Genomic DNA, 18,896 nt, shown 5'->3' on the forward strand with positions numbered 1-18,896 from the left:
ACAAATAAGGCTGAATCAAGGTTGACTGGAACCTGCAATTGTTCTAAAGTTCTGTCTGTAGTAGGGAATCAGAGCGAGAGCATGCTTAAAATTAATTATGGAGCTTAATTTAGCCCACCTCTCAACAAGCTGGCATGGCATGGTTGACGCCACCGGATGCCTTAGGTCGGGGGTGTCTCAACTCAAGTTCACTTAGGGGCCACAATGGAAAATGAGAAAAGGAATAAAATAATAGTTTTAAAGATGAAATCAAATCATTTATGAAACACCACAGCTACAGCATGTCAGGGGTGGGAATCACCACGCGCCTTTCGATACCATCTCATCACGATACTTATGCCATGGTACGATATTATTGCAATTTTAAACATATTGCAATATTCTGCAATATATTGCTACTTGAATTTTTCTGAATTTCAAATAATGGCCCCAAAAGGAAACTTTGTGAACATCTGTTTCATCTAAAAAGATACATTTCTCTGTTTGTTCATATCACTTCAATTTTATTGCTGCAAAATGTGATTGTCGAGCAGACAAACTGACCAACACATATTGATAAAAGATCGCCATTTGGCGCCTGTTTGTCAATACAGTATTGCCACTGATAATATCACAGTACTGTATCGATTTTTTCCTTCACTCCTACAGAATGTCCAGATAGAACACATACGTATTTCCAACTATTTTTCCAGGTTTTTATGTGGGGTTAATAGTAAAAAACCATGTTCTCCTGACTCAAACTCAGACAGGTAATGTCGTTATTGTCCACTAGAGGGAAGCATACTATAAGCATGTAGGAGAGAACAGGATATCGGTCTGTCTTTCTGTTTCAGTCAGTCTGTAACAAACAAACAAAACACAGTTCCAGAGACATGGATAATGGAATTGGTGTTCTTAATGACAGCCGGGGGACACACAGATTGTACATTTTATGGGCTACTTTATTACCTATCTGTGTTTCCGCATTGAAGGTGGAGACCTGAAGTGGGACAGGCTTGCTGTGTAACGTTAGGGGAAGTTGCTCAATATCGGAAAGACACATTTTACTAAACTGTGAGCAAAAAATCAGTTTGCTAATGTTCTGTTTCTATGGGTGCAATGGCGGACGATTAATACCCGTAACGGCGCTGTTTTCAGTAGCTACAACTATCAGATAAAACACAAACTCAGACCTTGTCCGTATTTGTTTCGAAAAATGAATAATTCTGTAACTCCCGATACTTACATTCGCAACCTCAGTTATAGTTTACTTCGCAAGTTGTCCGACTTTCTGGATTCTCAAGACAGGTGGAAAGATGTTATTGTCTCGATACGGAAGCCGAGTGGGGAGTTAAGGTACTCTCAGCATCATGTGAGGTAGGAGATTATCTGGTGGCAGACAAGCTAATGTAGGCTATTTACTGTGTTATTGTTTTAGTTCAGGTCGAGAATGCTAGTATATTTAGGTTACCTATTTGTCTGACTGTATGTCTGTCTGTCTGTCTGTCTGTATATATATCTATTATTTTACTTCTCAGGAGGTTTGAAGGCCTTGTTGCACAGGGTAAAAGTCCCACAGTGGAGCTGCTGTCTGACTGGGGGACTTCCAACAGTACAGTGGGTGAACTTGTGGAGATTTTGAAGAGTCACAAGTTAGTGGCTGCTGCTAGTGTCCTGCTACCTGGTATGATTTTCTAATATAATAATCACAGACTATAGGCCTATGACCCTATCTACAATCAATGGTCACACTAACACCTACATCATCCTAATCAAAACAGTATTCCAATGTCTTCATTTGCCCAGGTAATTAGATACATTTACCGACATACACTCAACATATATTAATAAATTAGTTTTATTACATCTATCTTTAAGGGATGACTATAAAAAAAAATCTACTAATGTCATAATAATGGTAGAGAAGCTTCATTTTAGCTACTTTCCAACTGCAGTCTAGCAGGTTGACACAATTGCTATACATACAACCATGTCATAATATTGGACACACTGCCTTAAAGGTCAAGTGATTCCTGGGTAAAAGAGGTAAAACTGCAGTAATAAAGAGCACCTAGTAACAAGGTATTGGTTAAACTTTTACATTGATGAATGTTAATAGCTTTCATAATTGACAGTGAAAAGAATTGTTATACAGATACTGAATATCAACTCCAAAATAGTTAAGTACTAAATAGAAAACAGCATATAATTATTATTATTTTTATTATTATTATTATGTTGTGTCATACAGTACAATACAACTGTCTGTTTCTTGTGGGATTAAATGATGATTTAAAGTGATATAAAGAGAAATAAAGAAACACAGCAGTTGACGTTCATGATCAAAAGACAATTCCAAAAAATGTTCTACAGCTCAAAGGGGGAGAAAGTAAACGACTCTATATGTACACAGAAATGTACAACATACATGCTTCCTTTAAAACACATTATTGTGTTTGTGTAGATTATCTGGTTATTGCACAGTTGTCTATCTCAGAAACTCTCAAAAAGTATTCACAACCATTTTAGGTTATTAAGACTATGCTTTTGGCTAGTGCACCACATCAACAAAATAACTTATCTTGATGTCTTTTGTCCACACGCAGTGGAAGAGGCAGTCCCCTCAGAGGCACAGCCAGCCTCTCCATCAGTTGGAACAAACAGCACCCTTCCAACTAGACTACTGGAAGAGAGGGAGACACAGCCACCACCTGCCAGCTCTCTTCCGCAGCCACGGATTCTACTGACGAGTGAACCGGGCCACACAGGTCGGTGCACTTTTTCCTCCCAAATTTAGTTAAAACGTGTTAACAGTCAGCTGTAGAGACGTAGTATGAATATGACTTTTTTTATGTATGTTGTCCTTTGTGGTGATCTTTACATTAGAAGAGATTGTGAAGCATGTTCAGCATTTACTTCTAAACCAGTGGAAGCATTCAAGTGTAAAAGCTGCATTAACACAATGTAAAACTACTCCTTTATAAGTAAAGGTGGTGCATTCAAAATCAAATGTACTAATGCAAAATGCAACCCACACAATATTCTTTATATATTGGTGTTGGGTAGTTTAATTTTTTAACAATGCATTATATTTTATAAACTAGTATGTTTTGAGAAATCTTTAAAAAATCTGAGTTGTAGTAAAGTATAAGTATAAAGTATGATAAAATGTATATAAGTATAATCCAGTTTTTTTCTGTCTTAGTTCCTGACGTCTTGATTTCAGCAGAAGCAAAATTGTAAATGATGCTGCTTCTATAAAGAAATGACTGATTTTAAATAATTGACCAGCAGGTGGCAGCAATGCAGCCCAAACCACAACACTTTAATATGACCCTTGTCTGTGTGTTCCTCATTAGCTTTCTCCAGTTTCTTGTACAATGAGCTGATGGAGATAACAGGCAACTTTGATGACCGTCCCATATCAGACGGCGGCCACAGACTTGGAGAGGGCGGCTTTGGCACTGTGTACAAAGGTCTTCTTAATGACAAACCTGTTGCCGTTAAAAAGCTAAATCCTGTAAGTGAAAATACTTTCATGCCAGTCTGCTTACTTTCGCAGATATTGTAAATCATACCTCAAAATATTTTCTTGTTTAGATGGAAGACATCTCCCTGGACGAGCTGAGAGTTCAGTTCAACCAAGAGATCCAAACTCTCAAAGTGTACGTTTCCGTTTCCCTCTTCTGTCTGTATCCTTGTTAATCAGGTTGGTTTTGAGTGAATCATGACCACCTTATAACCGTAAAGTTTTATTAGCTAGAGCACACAGGCTGCACTGTAGCAGGCACATCAATCAAACGAATGGAACGTAAGAGCGAAAGCATTAAAAGAGTTTTTGGAAAAGCATCTTGTAGTAAACTGGGGACAAAACAAAAACCCTTAGATTGAATAGATACTTATACCCAGTCATTGTAATTACTAACTGTAGAAGAAATGCAATAGGTTGACACAAATCTTGGTCAAACCGTGCATGTAAATACTTTTCATTGCAACACTACTTTTTGTGCAACCAGTGGAGTATTGCTTGTTTATCTATCAGCAAGGAAGCAAATAAGGCTTTTTCCCACAGTGTCGAACTATTTCCATTTAGCCCAACATAGGTTATTATGATGATTCATGTATTTGCAAATACAGGTCTGGTTTGATGAGTCTGTTTGTTCCACAGGTTAAAACATGAAAACTTGGTTGACATGGTTGGATTTTCCTGTGATGGACAGCATCCATGTTTGGTGTATGCCCTTATGGCCAATGGTTCTTTGCTAGACCGACTAGCTTGCTTGGTAAGCGCCATAAGCAATACAGACTCTGCTTTCTAAGACGTGTGCTTTTACACCGATAATGTGATGCTTTTTGTTGTTTTTAGGAGGGGAGTCCTCCTCTGTCCTGGAAAGAGAGATGCTTGATAGCTGAAGGGACAGCGAGTGGCTTGGAGTATCTGCACAGCAACCATCATGTCCATAGAGATGTTAAAAGGTACAGAAAGTGAGGGCTCATGATCAATGCCCTTTAAATTATCTTTTCTGAAAGCAATAGTTTAACATTTTGGAAAATACTAAGATTGACAGCACTGTTAGGCACCATTTTCACTTCATGTGTCTTGGGTGGATCAGGTCTGATCTAAAAAACACTAACTGTAAAAGCATCCAAGAAACATCCAAGACGGACTGAAATCTGATTCCTCAAACCACCTTTCAGACCTGTTAGTTAAATATGAAGCTACAGCCTGTAGCTAGTTATCTTAGCTTAGCATATAGACTGAGGCTCAGTGACCTTGCTGAGTTGATTCTGAAAGCAGTTACAAGCGCCCGGAGAACACAGTGACACGAAGCAGTGATCAGCTTAACAATGTTGTGAAAGTGTAATGAAAAACAAACGTATTTACAATTTTTTAAATTACTTACATAATAGATGGCCCCCAGGGGAAAGCAGGATTGGTTAAAAGTTGGTTCACAAAGATAAATCACCAGGGAGGTGAACAGTGAAACAGCTCCTGAGACAAAGTCTGATGAGAAAGGCTGGGTACAGAGTTTAATGGAAGAAAATGTAACATATTTACAACAGCATTGTTCATTGTTGTTTTTACAGTTCTGCTTGGAGCCAAATTAGCTGTCCTCTCCTGTTTCCAGTATTTTTGCTAAGCTAAGCTTATAATAGCTTATTTACAGAGGGATAAGATTGGTCGGGATCTTCTCATCTAACACTCAAAAAGAAAGCAAACAAGCATCATTTCCAAAATGTCAAATTATTCCTGAGGGAAAAGGGTTCATAGCTCACTGTGTTTATAGTTGTTTTATTTTCTTTGTTCTTGTTAGTGCAAACATCCTGTTAGATGAAAACTTTCAGTCGAAGATCTCAGACTTCGGGCTGACGAGAGCATCAGCCAAGCGGACGTCAACAACCATGATGACGGAGAGGATTGTGGGTACCCGTGCATACATGGCACCTGAGGCGCTAAGAGGAGAGATCACACCAAGATCTGACGTCTTCAGTTTTGGAGTGGTAGGCTTTCTGCAGAAATACACACACACACACACACACACACACACACACACACACACACACACACACACACACACACACACACACACATATTATGTCAGGAAAAGAGAAACTGCAACTGTGATGTAAAATATAGAACACGACTCAGCAGTTTACTTGAGTCCAAGGTTCTCCCAAAGTACTGACACATACATAATGAAAGGACATACACATCATCGTATACATTTCTTCCAATTTGTGAAAATAGATCTCTGTTGTGTATCATATATCATTATTTTCTACTAAAAGTTCTGAATCAGTTGAGGCCCACAGCTGTACTCTATTAGTAGCTGTAAATGGTAAACATTTTCTTTTTCATTTTCATTATATGACATTAGTTGAATGATTTATGGGATCAGCAGTGTATAAAGTCGTCTGACCTTCCATATAGTGAAGTATGTACAGCTTCTACATGTTTTATGTGAACAGCTGTGGAAACACTACAGTGTCTGTGAAGCGTAATAAAGGTTTTCTGTCGTCCAGAGCCCCGTGATTAACCCCATCTCTCTGCCATCTACAGGTGTTGTTGGAAATATTGTCTGGACTCCCGCCAGCTGATGAAAACCGTGAGCCCCAGTTCTTGGTGAGAAGCACAAAAGAGACTTTTACTGTGTTTCCAATCCATCAAGCTACAGTCTGCGATCACAGCTTATTAAAGACTTTGCATTTAATTAGGGAGACCACGTTAACAGTTTGTCGTCATGGAAGAGTGATTGAAAGGATTTGAGCAAATATCTTTGCTGCTGCTGCAACTTTAACTACTGTTCAAATGTGAATACACAAATCCATATTTTGGATTGTAAGTCCAATGAAAGTGGACATTAAAAATCCAGTTCCACCAGCATGTAAAAATTAATTTAAAAAGTAAAAATCATAGCTTGTATAGTTCCTCACTGCCTTCAGTCACCTGTATTTTGATTTTCCCACAGATGGAGGTGAGGTATGATATAGATGATGAAGACGAGGAGCTGACTTTAGGGGATTTCTTGGACAAAAAGATGAGCGACTGGGAGTTGAGCCAGGTGGAGACTGTCTACTCTTTGGCTTGTAACTGTCTCCACGATAGGAAAAACAGACGGCCAGTCATCAAACAGGTACGATGTGGAAAGACACTGGCAGATATTGAGATGTTTAAGATACTGTGTTGGCATCTTGTCTACTTTCTGTGTCACCTCAAGCAAAATATCTTTATTTTCCGCTCCAGGAGCACTGAATCTGTCTGTCAGTACTTTTTGACTTCCCGGGTCTGTCTGCGGCTCTCTGTACCAAGCCCATTGAGTTAAACTGAGGATGTACATCTGGTGAAATACAAATATATATATAGATATATATATATATAGTTTCATTTTTATAAAGGTTCAGTAATTAAATGAAACACCTGGGCACTGTTGTTTTTTGCAGTGCATCTGTGTGGGATTATTTTCAGCGGTGGATTTGGTTATTTATGACCGCAGGACGGTTTATGAAGGATCAACTTAAAATTAACTACGGTGCCCATTTCATCATTATAAAGGAAAGTGTCACCCAGTGCAACAGTGTGGCTTATTGATGTGTTTTTAACATCTTTTGGAAAACAATGGAGGTTTAGGACACAGATCAAAGCAAAATACATTTTGTCTTCAAATAAGTTGTGTTATTGCTATATTTATCCTTACAAGTCGATTAACTAGGCTTTAATAGCTGTGGCCATTTGAGGTCAGAACACAAAGAATCATATTGCTGTATATCCAATAGTGAAGAATCGGAGATGAATAAATGGAGCATGGGATTTGCTTAGACTATGTTTCTTGTATCTAATGTAGGGTTTTACTATGCATGAAAAGGCTAAAGAAAACTAAAGTTTTTTTTACTTTATTTGCACTCTGTCATTTTTAGTTATCAATATCTGTCTTAACAGGTCCTGTTGGAACTCAAAGGAGTTGTCAAAAGCATTGCACTGGATTTTAAGGCACAGGAGTGAAGCGGGGCATCCCAGAAAGGTACACGATTTCTGAGCCTGCTCCAGTCACGGTGCACACAGACGGACGGATTTCCTTCTCAAGTTTCAGAGAAAATAATGTTACTTGTTAACTGTGGCTGACAAATATGTATATTTAGCATTATCTTTTTTCTGTAATAATTAACTGACTTTTTTTATGTTATTATAAATGTTTTTTTTAGATTTTAAGAAGAATGTAGCTTAGTTTGTCTGCAGCATTTTGTCAGTTTGATATCTCGATGTCTTGCAAATGCTGAAAGCAAACAGTGACAGTGTTTGTCATGTATTATGTGTGAAGGAATACAATTAATAAAAGACAAAACGTGATTTAAATATTTAATTTTTTCTTAAAGAAAGATTTGTAAGAAAACAAATAAGACCAAACATGTTTTTTTTTTCTCTATTAGAATGATACTATGAATTTAAAGGAAAGGATTTTTCTTTCAAACATGAGGTGAGCTTAGTAGCTTGCCTAATATTAATCAGTAGACCAGTGGATGTGGCAACATATTAAACAAGGTAAATCTAGTATTCCCTTTCCGAACCGGATGCTTGAGTGCTCTCTTGTATGTGCACAAGCAAAGTTTGAGTAGCTTCCTTTTAGTGAAATCTGAGATGTATTCATGTAATATTTCTGGAAGCCCGTTCTTTCCACTGTGATCCTCACCGACACAGACAATCACCAGAACAGACCAGACTGTTTCTTAATCATAGAGCATCACACAGCTACAATATGTACATTTACAGCACTTGCATAGAAAAATAAGTTTCTCAGCAGATGATTTTTCATGTAAACCACAGTTATATCAAAAAAGAAGTCAATTTTCCAATATAAAACACACTGCTAAAATGAATCCAGAAGCACAAGTGGGACATTTTTTCTGCTTTGGAGCACCTCATTGTGCAAACAGTAGGAGACAAATGTTCAACACAGACACAAGAAATTAATTGACACAGACTTAAGGAATGCAAGTTAAGAATTTGAGCATGTGAACTCAAAAGGGGGGGAGGGGGGTGTTATCATATTGGCGCAAGTTCACATTAGTCACACTAACATCTTTAAAGTCTTAGAGCTGGCAACAATGGAAAAACCTCGAACTGGAGTTTGATAGGGCCTCTTTGAATCGTGGTGAAATTAATTTGACTGTACCAACATACATAAATATGCTTCCATTTGGCAAGCTACAAATGGAAATTCTGAAGTGTGTCATTGCTCAGTTGTCCTTGGCGTGCATAGTTGAGTCTCTGGGGAACTTTGTGGGAATTTGAAGCTGTTGTCTTATTCTTTTAAACCCCCCACATGCTCGGGGTGGAGGTGGTGGTCGGATGCTGAGGTCTGTCTAATCTTCCTCCTCTCCCTCTGTGGGAGGTCGGGTGATGCGGCGGTAACCCCTCTTCCCAGCAGGGCCTTTGGGCTTGGCGAAGGCCTGCTTGTGTGCATGCTGCTTGGGATGCACCTCCTCGTACAGGAAGTCGCCGGTCAATTCATCACCGTTGTCAATCTCCAACTGGTAAACAGACAGCCAGAAAACAAATATGAGCCGATGGACTTGTAGAAAAAAGTTAAACGCACACTCTTGAAGCAATGCATTCTATTTTTGAGCAATACGATTCTACCTGTTTGGTATCCATCTGTTACATACATGATTTTGAACTCTACAAGACCCATACTACACACATAACCTCATGAATTGACTTTCCCCTAAAGGCACTGAAGACCAGTTTCTCAATCAGCTTCAGAAAGTTGTTTTAATTATTTCATTACAGATTCCTGTCTTGCGTCTGTGTTTTTCTCACTGGTAAACACGGCTCATTTGTGCATAAATAAGGAATTAGCAATCTAAATGACGTGAAGACAGCCACACTCTGCAGTCAATCAAAAATGATCAAACTAGGGCTGAAACTAAGTTATTTTCTTGACTAAGCAAATAATAGTTTTGTCTATAAAAACTTAAATTCTAAATAGACTGTAGCTCTACTAGCTTTACTGTCATATATGACAAAGTGTATAAGATGCTGGAACCAGTGAATTTCTGGCATTTGTGCTAGAAAAATGACAATCTTATCAAAATGGATGTTGGTCAATCGGTTGTTGCAGCTCTAGATCAAACTAGAGTTATAAAGTGTTAATAAAATAATACCTAATAATGTTACTTCTGTAGTTAAACTTGAATGGGTGCCTACTTATTCTCAAGATCTAATAATAAGTTTTCAGGGGCGTAAAGTTTGTGACAAAAATAATCAAGATGTGTATGTTGTTGACCAGTCTTTTATGATGATAGTTGCTCACCTTTTTCTCAATCTCAATCTGGAGATTGTTTTCCACCATGTCGACCAAGGGATTTTTGCAGCTAGAATACAGCATCCTCTCTCGGATGCTACAATTGTACCCGGGCATAGAGTAAATGAAGACTGCAAAGGCAAAAAAAGGACAATGAGGTGAGTGGACACAAAATCCCATTCAGGGCAACACAAAAAGCAGCTGTACAGAAAGAATAAGGAGTGTGTCAACTGTTCATAATAACTTGTGAGAATCTATTCACCTGTGGACTCTAAGTAGTCGCCTTCGTGGGAATGTTTGTAGAGGAAGAAGTGGTAGCGTGCGGATTCTTTAGGGATTCTCATTGGCAGGTCTTTCACCTCTGTTGGCTCAGTGCTGCACAACCGAATCAGCTCCTGCGAAGCGTCTACTTCCTGTTGACAAAGGAAATGATACATTGCTCTCAAGGTTGGTGTGTGTGCGTTTCAAAGCAGATGCCTAGGAAGTTGCTGCTTTGAAGTCCAGACCAATTAGGAAAATCTAGGTGGGGGACAATGAATAACAACCTATCTCCCCTCACTCTCAGGTGTCTGAGTGCAACTAATTACTCAACAATTGCTTTAGGAGTAAACCTTCACTGGATAAATAGAACAAAACATGCCGCTGTCTTGGAAAGCTTTTAGAATGACAGACAAAAAGGGGAACGGAGACAAAGCAGCAACAGTGCCACAATTATTCCTTTGTACTGATCTGATCTTGTGACATGAACCCTTTGAATTTGAATGAGAGGAACAAAAGGCTTTTGGGGCAAAATGACTCACTAATTGTGTTGGTCTGTAAACAACTTCTGACCAAACATACGTTATCCCTCCAAATAGTAATGAAAGACAGAATGTATTTGCTTATTCAAATCATTGATCCTGCAAAGTCTCCTCCTCACTTATGATTTGCTCTTAAGAACTCACCAGTTGTACGTAATTGATTCTTTTGTCCCTAAAGCGTTCAAGTGCTGCGACAGCGTCTTTGTGAATAGGGAAGGCCACTCCCTGCAGAGTCTGCTGCTTGGTATCCACACTGATGTCCGTCTGCACCTGAACACGCACACACACACAAAACGGTCATCAATAGGCCAAATGAATTACTGAATTAATTACTGTGGCATACAGTTAGTATTTGGCTTCAAACATGTTTTTGACTTTATACCCCGGTTTTGGTCTGGTATGACATGTCCACGTTCTTATAGCAGAGAGAACCGGAACGTGTCCTAGGTCACTTTAGGGACCCTCAACTCAACTCTGACCAGAACTACGTACTCGTGTGTTTGGATGTTGTTATCATCCTGTTGGTGATGTGTTGCTGTTTTTCTTCCGGTGCTGCCTGCTCTTTTATCAGGAAATGATGGGTGGTAATTAGCAGTAACCAAACCCAACTCTTATAAGCGGACATGAAACTAAAACTAAACCACTAAACAAGCCACAGAGATTCAGTTAGAATTAAGCAACAAACCTATCGAAAGCTGAACACACAGAGAATATTTCTTATTTCTCTCCTGCACAGGTCCCTCCTGTCAGTAGACATCCTTATGTCAGCTCACAGACAGACTGTAGGCAGCGCTTTTGCATTAGACGTTGCACATTTCCAATGTATAATTTATTTGAGAGTTACAACTGACATTTATACACACTCACACAACCCTACTACGTGCAAACAGCAATGATGTACATGTGTATTTGCAAACAAAACGGGGAAGTGATCACTAGTGGTCACTCAGGACTCGTATGGAGACACATTCTACTGCCAGGTCCAAACACACGTACTTAGAGCTGGAGGCCAGGGGCTACATGCTCTGTATAAACGTTGCTTATGTATGAAAAGCTTGCATACGCTGGTTTACACGGCCACTTTGTGATGTATAAAAAAATTAACTTGACATGAGAATGTGCGAGCCGTCACTCAAAGTCTTTTCTTGCTCTGTAACGTGGCAAAAACTAGCTGAAAAGGGCTGAAAATCACCAAACTTTACAAAATGTTTCCACTTCACTATGTTTTTTCATCGATAATGTCTGTGACATTGTCTATGAAAAAACATCCTTACTGTATATCCGCATCTATTACATAAAAGTTTGATCATTTATGTTAATAATATTTCACATCTTTCACACTTTAATAACTGTTTAATTAGCAGGCTTAACTTCTGTGAGTAAGGGAAATTAATGAAAAATCCATTTAGAAAATATTTTCAGTCATCCTCTGTATTTCCCATGGATGAAATATCTTACTCACTGTGCAACAAAATGATTGGCATGGGAAAATGCAATAGTATGCCTCTTACTACAGGCTTCACATGGGATTCATGAAACATTCGTATCACACCAATCAGAGCGTAACAATGATCACACATTGATAAATGCAGAGGCTGGAAACAATCGTAATTGAAATATCACACCCCAATATATTCTCGGTTTTGAGGCCTCGCCCCTGCTATTTACAACATGGCCAGATGTAATCCGGCTAAGAAGCGGCACTTTTCAGAGGTGGAGATTGAAACCCTGACATCTCACTTTAATTTGCAGTAACATATGTCGTATTTGGCAGGCCTAAAAACTGGTATTAGGCTGTAAGAAAAATGCGGAATAGAAAAAGATCACTTATGCGGTTAACAGTGTTGCCGTATTTAATCAGATAGTAATATATAGGCTTATTGCAATCTCTTAGGCCTCCATGTACAGTAGTTGTACCGTATGTTTAAATAAACACGGTAGCGGAGTTTATGCAGTGTTTTTTTTATTTTACTCCTGTTTTTTCGTGAGTGAGAGCCAGGCAACAGCTGTGAGGAAGAACACCCCCACCACACCCACACCCCCACACACACACCCACATCCCCACACACACACCCACATCCCCACACACACACCCACCCACACACACACATTATGTCATCATGCTGACTATCAGAGGTTATAGGCTGAAGAAATGTTACTCTTAATAACAGCTTTAGTCTTTAAATTCAATCATATGATGTGACAAAAATCAATGTTACAACTCATGGTAATGACTTGTGGATAGGTGTAATAGAATAAATATTCTTCGGTTCAGTCATCAGAAAGTAAAAAGTGCAACAAGCAGCAGGTACGCTGGAGCGTAATAATTACATGAGGTGCTTGTATCGGCTGTGACAAGGCACCTCCATGGAATCACACAGAAAACGGGAAATGCTGGTGTGGGATTACACTGATGGATTGCATCTATTTTTAGAGCCCTGTTCCCACAAAATGAAATGCCGTGCAAACATGATTGAGCCTCTGATGTAGCTACCTCGCATACTAAAAGGATTGCGGTTCTTTTATCCATCTGCTTAGTAAAAGTCAGCCAGTCTCCGAGGCACAGCAATGATAAATATTTCAAAGCCTCTTTTTCATCTAGGCGGTACAGATTAATGGAATATTATCGTCCTTCAACAGCTGGTCGAGTGGGACGAGCACAAACCTCACTTCCCATTTGCTCTGCTGTTTTTAATTGACCATACTTTGGAGAGGGAGTGCACTACACAAAGCACTTCCATATAGGGTAAGAAAGACAGATCTTGTTTGTGCAGCAGGCTGGAAGAGCAGCCATTAGAATAGGTAGTTTCTTAAAAATGAAGAACCCCCCCGCCTATGTTGTATGTCTTTACTGGTGTGTATTTGTCTGTGTGCATGGGTTTGTGTAGTTTCTCCCTGTCTGGTTTGGACCTGACCTGTGTTGGTCTGTGGGTGGGTACTACTAATTATGCTTTGTTCACCATGGCCTCTGCTGTATGAACAGTTTATTTGGGTTACAGTACCACAAAAGGTTGAAAAGTGAAACTTCAGATGGTGTTTTTTTACTTTTTGTCTGGTGGAGTCCATCTGGCGCCCTAAAGTCCTTCACATCAGCTGGCGCCATTACCAGCGGGCAATGGATATCATATTACAGTATTTCTTCATGTTATCATGGCAGACATCAAAGGCAAAGCACGATACAGCTCACCTGTGCTCCATGCAAAATCACTGCCAAGTACTCAAAGCCACAGAACATTCACATTTTCATAAAACTCTCTTAACATGGAAATAATAGATTTAATCACCCATAAAGAGCTCTTCTTTACACACTTTATAGCTCAGGCCGAATCCCTATAAACAAGGTTCTTCTATGGAGTTATGGGTGTGTTTAGTCCAAGTCTAATATATTCATCTTTGCCAACATCCTGCTGTTCTAATGCATCAGCAGCTTTGCACTGTGTCGATACTGCCGGGCAAGCATATGTACACTTGTACTGCTGCTGACCTTGTGGTGTTTGGAAGGATGCATCGCTGGCCTTCATTGATACTCCACACTGATTCTGGTGGGATTTACATCTCTCTCATACACACACACATGATGTGATTAGTTGGAATACTGCTGTAAGCTGAGGTAAGCTATTATAAGGTATTTCACCTAAAGCCTTAGGTGAAAGGAAGATGTAGTGTCATTTCTTTTCAGAACTTAAAAAAAAGAGAGAACAAGCCTAATCCACACCCACTTCAAAACAGACACAAGCCATACCACTTGTCAACATGCGGTGGTATCTGCATACACAAGCATGGTGAAGGACATTGTTTCCGCTACTATGGTCTCAAATGGAAACGATGACGAAGAAAATAAAAATGAAATCAAAATGTCTTGTCATGTGTGCATGTGTGTGTGTGTGTGTGTGTGTGTGTGTGTGTGTGTACCTCATTTAGTTTAATCTGTCTCAGTTCCTCCTCTGCAGCAGTGAGGGGCAGTGGAGCAGCCTGCGAGGTCAGATGTTTCCTGTATCCACTGAGAGTCACTTCATCCTGGTGGGGCAAAATATAGCATCATGCTCATACCACCATACAATGATGCTACACATTGCTACACCCTGCAGTCCTGTAGTGCCCTGCTAAGCCATGAACTACAACTAGTATTTCTGTTAATAGTTCCATTATCTTTATTGTGACTGTTATTGTCAGTGTTCATCACACCCCCGACCGGCACCGCCAGACACCGCCCACCAAGAGAGTTGCACTAAATCCTTGCTCTCTGGGAATTATTGGAATTGTTGGGTCCTTGTAAATTATAGAGTGTGGTCTAGACCTACTCTATCTGCAAAGTGTCCTGAGATAATTTGTCATGATTTTATACTATTAATAAAATTGAATTGAAAAATGAATTGTATATCCTTGCTCATGTTAGTAAACCATAAACGTGTAAGACTGATGCTTAACTTGTTTTAGTTAGGCTTCTGAAGCTTGATGTCATAAAAAAGTTGACCAACCTTTGTGGTACCAAAGATTTCATCTTTGATGATCCCTCCTCCAAACTCTTTCTTCAGTGTGGCTCTGGTAGCAGCATATAACATTTTATGTCGCACCTGTTGAGAATACAAAGAAAATTAGGAGATTTGTTTTTATTGTTCTTTATATTAGGTGTCATTCTTTTTGTCACTATGGTTGTTTAGCTTGAGCTCCATGTAATGATCTTGTCGTTATTGCTTTGCTGCTCTGTTATGAGGGTTTTAGTACTGTTTCTTATAGAAACCATAAAGACCAATATATATTATATATTTATATTCATGTTTACATGTTAGCAATTGTCTTCTCCATGCCTTTGCTAATGCATGGCTACATTTAATAGCGCCAAAGTTCCCTGAGGATCAATGAAGAACAAGCAAATAGGGGATCCACTCATAAAAACATGGCCTTATAGCACAAGTGGTACTCCACATGGTACCTTTTAAGGCCCTCTGAAACATATTTCAAAACTTGACATGCCCATTGTTGGGGGGGTGGCTTTCCCTTGATAACGTCTTTCAAAGTTTTTAAAAGTTTGGCTACACTGAACGTATTGAGTATTTTGTGCCGCAGAAAGGCGACAAACAAGCAAACAGCTTTATCTTGTGCATCCAACAATGGTAGGGGAAACACTGCATACCTAATCAAAAATTAAATGACAAATGAAACACACTAGACCAATTCAGTCAAGACAGCAGCATGCACTGGTTGTGAAAGGATTGTGCAACTTCCAGGCAAGCCTTGACCTGAAGCACTGTGCTTTAAGCAAAAGGGCAGGAATGTGGAGCTCAGTTATAGAAAGTTAGAAAGTAAATTTGAGGTTACTTCCACCATGCAGTTAAAGTGGCACAAATATCCTGTATGGCACTTTGTTTTGGCACTGGTCTATCCTTGCAACATTCCTCTTTCCACTGTTACAGAGGCAACATCTGTATGTGTGTTTGTCATGGCTATTTTGAATCGCAGTGTTGTACTCTATCTGAAAAGTGGTTCACTAGGTTTAAATGGAATCAAATGACAATGACTAAGGGGACATTGTATGGGTCAGGAACACAGCAAATGCAAAACATACATTTGCTGGACAAGGAAACAACACCGCAAGGTAAGCCTACATTGCCTAAATGCCTAAGAAGGTGGATTCTACGTCAGATATGGGAGGTTTAGACTTGTGTCATGTTATTTGGAAAGCACCATAATCTACCCATGTTTAGAGGTCTTTTAGGATATAATGAGTGCACCGTTTTACACATGTATCCAGTTTTTCAAAAAGCAAACAAAGAATTGCTGCCTAGATGTGGTAACCCCACCAAACTGATACTTAAAGCAGAGGAGGATAAATGCTGTGAAGAATGGAAAGATATTCATTAAAGCCAGTCTGGGCTGGGTTTTCTTACTGTAGAGTGGTCCGGTGACCAAGCCAGGAAGACCCACTCGTAGCCCTGGTTGTTGGTGGAGTCCAGCCGGTACAGAATATAGCAGGGCACGTCATCCTCGAGGAGGGGCAGCACTAAGGAATCATACTCCTGGTCCCACTTCTTTGATGCTTTCCTAGTGGGACCCATAGTCAGCTGCTCTGGAAAGCAGATGTGTGCAACAACAATTTCAGCACTGCATGGATTTGTTAGTCATGTTGACATTCTTGATGTCCGCCTTAGTAGAAGTATGGGTTGAGGTAAATGAATGATTTAAGTGTTTTCTTGGCAACAAACTCTAAGACTCTGGGACACTGCTTACCACCCTCAAGGACGACCTTTAAGACCCGATATTGATCTCCACTCCTGGCACTGGCGAAGACGTCCTTCACATCGTTACCCGCTGCAAAAAAGACAGCAAAGGGGTCAGTCTCCTAGTGTTTAAAACAGATGCTCGCTTGATCATTACAAGCTCTTGCTAACGTGGCCATTTTGAGCCCCTAAAAGCTTTGTGAATCTTACTAACCTGTGAGAATTTGGCTTTGTTGAGATATACTTCATAGTTATAAGTCACCTATATTGTGTCTTTAAACAGACTTTGAGTCAAGAACAACATTTTTGAAACTCTTCGGTCCTTTAACTGGGCAATAAGAAACCATTAAAACAATACAGAAACATCCAGAAGGATGTTGGGTTTCGCTCTGGTACACTTCAGTAGTAAAGATGTGACTGAATGCTGGCCACCTTAAACCCAAAACCCAGGCACATTAAAACAGATCTCTAAAAGAACAGTTTCCTATAACACAGACAGGGAGGTAAATAGTTAATATACCATTAAATATAGCAAGGGCTTTGTCCTTTCAAGCACAGGAATTCACTTTGATTTGTGTCCATTTCTACATGTATTAGTCTAGTCAGCTATAGACATGTGTGTGTAAATGGAAGTAAATGAATGTTTTACTAGGAAACGGCCCAGTATGCCCTGCACAAATGTAAACTATATGTAAGCTATGGACTAACTTGACTCATTTTGACAGGGGACAGAACCAAACAAGAACACAACTGATAATACCTTTAATTTTAAGATAATTGATATAATAACCAATGTTATTCGGTGACATTGAGTTAGAAGAGGCATTCGTAATGGTTTACTCTTCCTGTCTAGCTAATTATTAACTCACATAATCTGCACGTTGTTTTTCCCTCAATTCATTCTGTCAGCATTTCGGCGGTGCTGCTGCCACATATAACAGGACGTCCCACCCTGCTGAAGTCCATTTTTATAATAACACAGAGCAGGTTATGGCAGTGCTGCTGTTCATGTGTTTATGGGAACACCGGCCAGGCCAGCAGTTTGTTTAAATGAAGGCGACGCCCATCCATTTCGAAGCTAAACTAACGTCAGAGGATTTAAGCTTTATGCTGAGAAGCTAAAGCATAAAAGGCGTTTGCACTATGGTGAAAAAAACATGGACTAGCCGTGATTTATGTGGCTCATAAACCGGCTAAACACTCAGGGATTATGTATCATAGTCCTAAAAGTGCCCAAAGAGGGCACCGCTGATCTCACACACACACACACACACCACGGTAGCTCAAAGCTAGCTAGGAGTGGCTAGCTAACTTGACACTAGCTTCTCATTCCAATTAATTGTTGCCGGTCTTCCAAGCTCGCCCGAGAATCCCACACTCGCACAGCTAAATATACAAGGACAGAGACATTGAAAGCAGAGAAATGCATCTACCTTGAATGCCCGTCTGATGTGACATTGTGTCTTTCGTCGGATAAAGAGCTGATGCAGCTATTCAGGCGAAACCAGGGCAGAAAAGCAGGAAGTGGACTACATCGACAAAACCCGCCCCAAGTCTTTCGTCATCAACGTCAAATTCAAATAACACAGTCCAACAATGTATTCACAATTAAGTGTTTGTAGATATTTTATAATTTCTTAATAATGTTTATTTTTAAATATTTAAACATGTTATGTAGAGTATGAAAGTGAAATTAATTAACATGCCAGTGGTGCAGGAATTATCCATATCCTTTTCATAAGTAAAATTATAATACAACAATAAAAAACTATTTATTATGCAGCAGAAATACCTATGTAAGAGTTATTTTAATATGTGTCATTGGATTACTGTGCATTGATTTGAAAGCAGCATTTTTATGGTGTAGCCCCTGGTCCAGGAGGGGCCAAATTAAAAATGTTGTATACCTTGGGTAATTTAATCTGTATCAAAGCATCATATTTCATAAGCTCATCGTTAGTATGCAAAATCGGAAACTGCAAAGTAAGTTTAATAATCACTTTATAGATGTAGTGGAGTGGAATAGTATTATGACAGCAGCACAGTGAAGGTAATTTTACTTTAATCATGGGACATTAATGATGACACTATTTGGGTTT

At 39.4% G+C, this 18,896-nt stretch overlaps 2 protein-coding genes and 1 long non-coding RNA gene across 6 annotated transcripts; 2 read left to right on the forward strand and 1 right to left on the reverse strand.

The window, feature by feature from the left end:
• Positions 1–918: 918 nt before the first annotated feature.
• Positions 919–7,661, forward strand: irak4 (interleukin-1 receptor-associated kinase 4). 4 transcript variants are annotated; one of them, XM_034879732.1, is made up of 11 exons: positions 1,108–1,356; positions 1,518–1,663; positions 2,586–2,747; positions 3,339–3,499; positions 3,580–3,644; positions 4,148–4,262; positions 4,346–4,455; positions 5,295–5,481; positions 6,041–6,103; positions 6,450–6,614; positions 7,418–7,661. In XM_034879732.1, exons 1-11 carry the CDS (start codon positions 1,196–1,198, stop codon positions 7,478–7,480), a joined length of 1,398 nt encoding a protein of 465 aa, XP_034735623.1. In that variant the 5' UTR covers positions 1,108–1,195; the 3' UTR covers positions 7,481–7,661. The 4 variants fall into 4 exon arrangements, with proteins under 4 accessions (XP_034735626.1, XP_034735623.1, XP_034735624.1 ...); XM_034879733.1 differs by having other exon boundaries at positions 2,592–2,749; positions 3,338–3,499; XM_034879734.1 differs by lacking the exon at positions 1,518–1,663 and having other exon boundaries at positions 1,221–1,356; positions 2,586–2,749; positions 3,338–3,499.
• On the forward strand, positions 954–16,186 carry LOC117949473. Its single transcript, XR_004657692.1, has 3 exons — positions 954–1,129; positions 14,903–14,909; positions 16,176–16,186. It is a non-coding gene; the product is annotated as an uncharacterized LOC117949473 (long non-coding RNA).
• Positions 7,898–18,363, reverse strand: LOC117949445 (twinfilin-1-like). Its single transcript, XM_034879747.1, has 9 exons — positions 18,231–18,363; positions 16,808–16,888; positions 16,468–16,646; positions 15,058–15,153; positions 14,492–14,596; positions 10,724–10,849; positions 10,042–10,192; positions 9,789–9,910; positions 7,898–9,006 (listed from the first exon to the last, which is right to left on the reverse strand). Exons 1-9 carry the CDS (start codon positions 18,253–18,255, stop codon positions 8,839–8,841), a joined length of 1,053 nt encoding a protein of 350 aa, XP_034735638.1. The 5' UTR covers positions 18,256–18,363; the 3' UTR covers positions 7,898–8,838.
• Positions 18,364–18,896: the final 533 nt, after the last annotated feature.

The sequence above is a fragment of the Etheostoma cragini genome, chromosome 8 (assembly GCF_013103735.1).
Source record: "Etheostoma cragini isolate CJK2018 chromosome 8, CSU_Ecrag_1.0, whole genome shotgun sequence".
NCBI lineage: Eukaryota > Metazoa > Chordata > Actinopteri > Perciformes > Percidae > Etheostoma > Etheostoma cragini.

What these genes read in the sequence shown, in the direction of transcription:
- irak4 (XM_034879732.1), top strand. Translation starts at nt 1,196, where the DNA reads ATGAATAATTCTGTAACTCCCGATACTTACATTCGCAACCTCAGTTAT. An exon ending in ACGTCTTCAGTTTTGGAGTG is followed by an intron (nt 5,482 to 6,040) that starts GTAGGCTTTCTG and finishes TGCCATCTACAG; the next exon opens with GTGTTGTTGGAAATATTGTC. An exon ending in GACGGCCAGTCATCAAACAG is followed by an intron (nt 6,615 to 7,417) that starts GTACGATGTGGA and finishes CTGTCTTAACAG; the next exon opens with GTCCTGTTGGAACTCAAAGG.
- LOC117949445 (XM_034879747.1), bottom strand. Translation starts at nt 18,255, where the DNA reads ATGTCACATCAGACGGGCATTCAAG. An exon ending in ACATCAGACGGGCATTCAAG is followed by an intron (nt 16,889 to 18,230) that starts GTAGATGCATTT and finishes TCTTTTTTGCAG; the next exon opens with CGGGTAACGATGTGAAGGAC. An exon ending in GGTCACCGGACCACTCTACA is followed by an intron (nt 15,154 to 16,467) that starts GTAAGAAAACCC and finishes TATTCTCAACAG; the next exon opens with GTGCGACATAAAATGTTATA.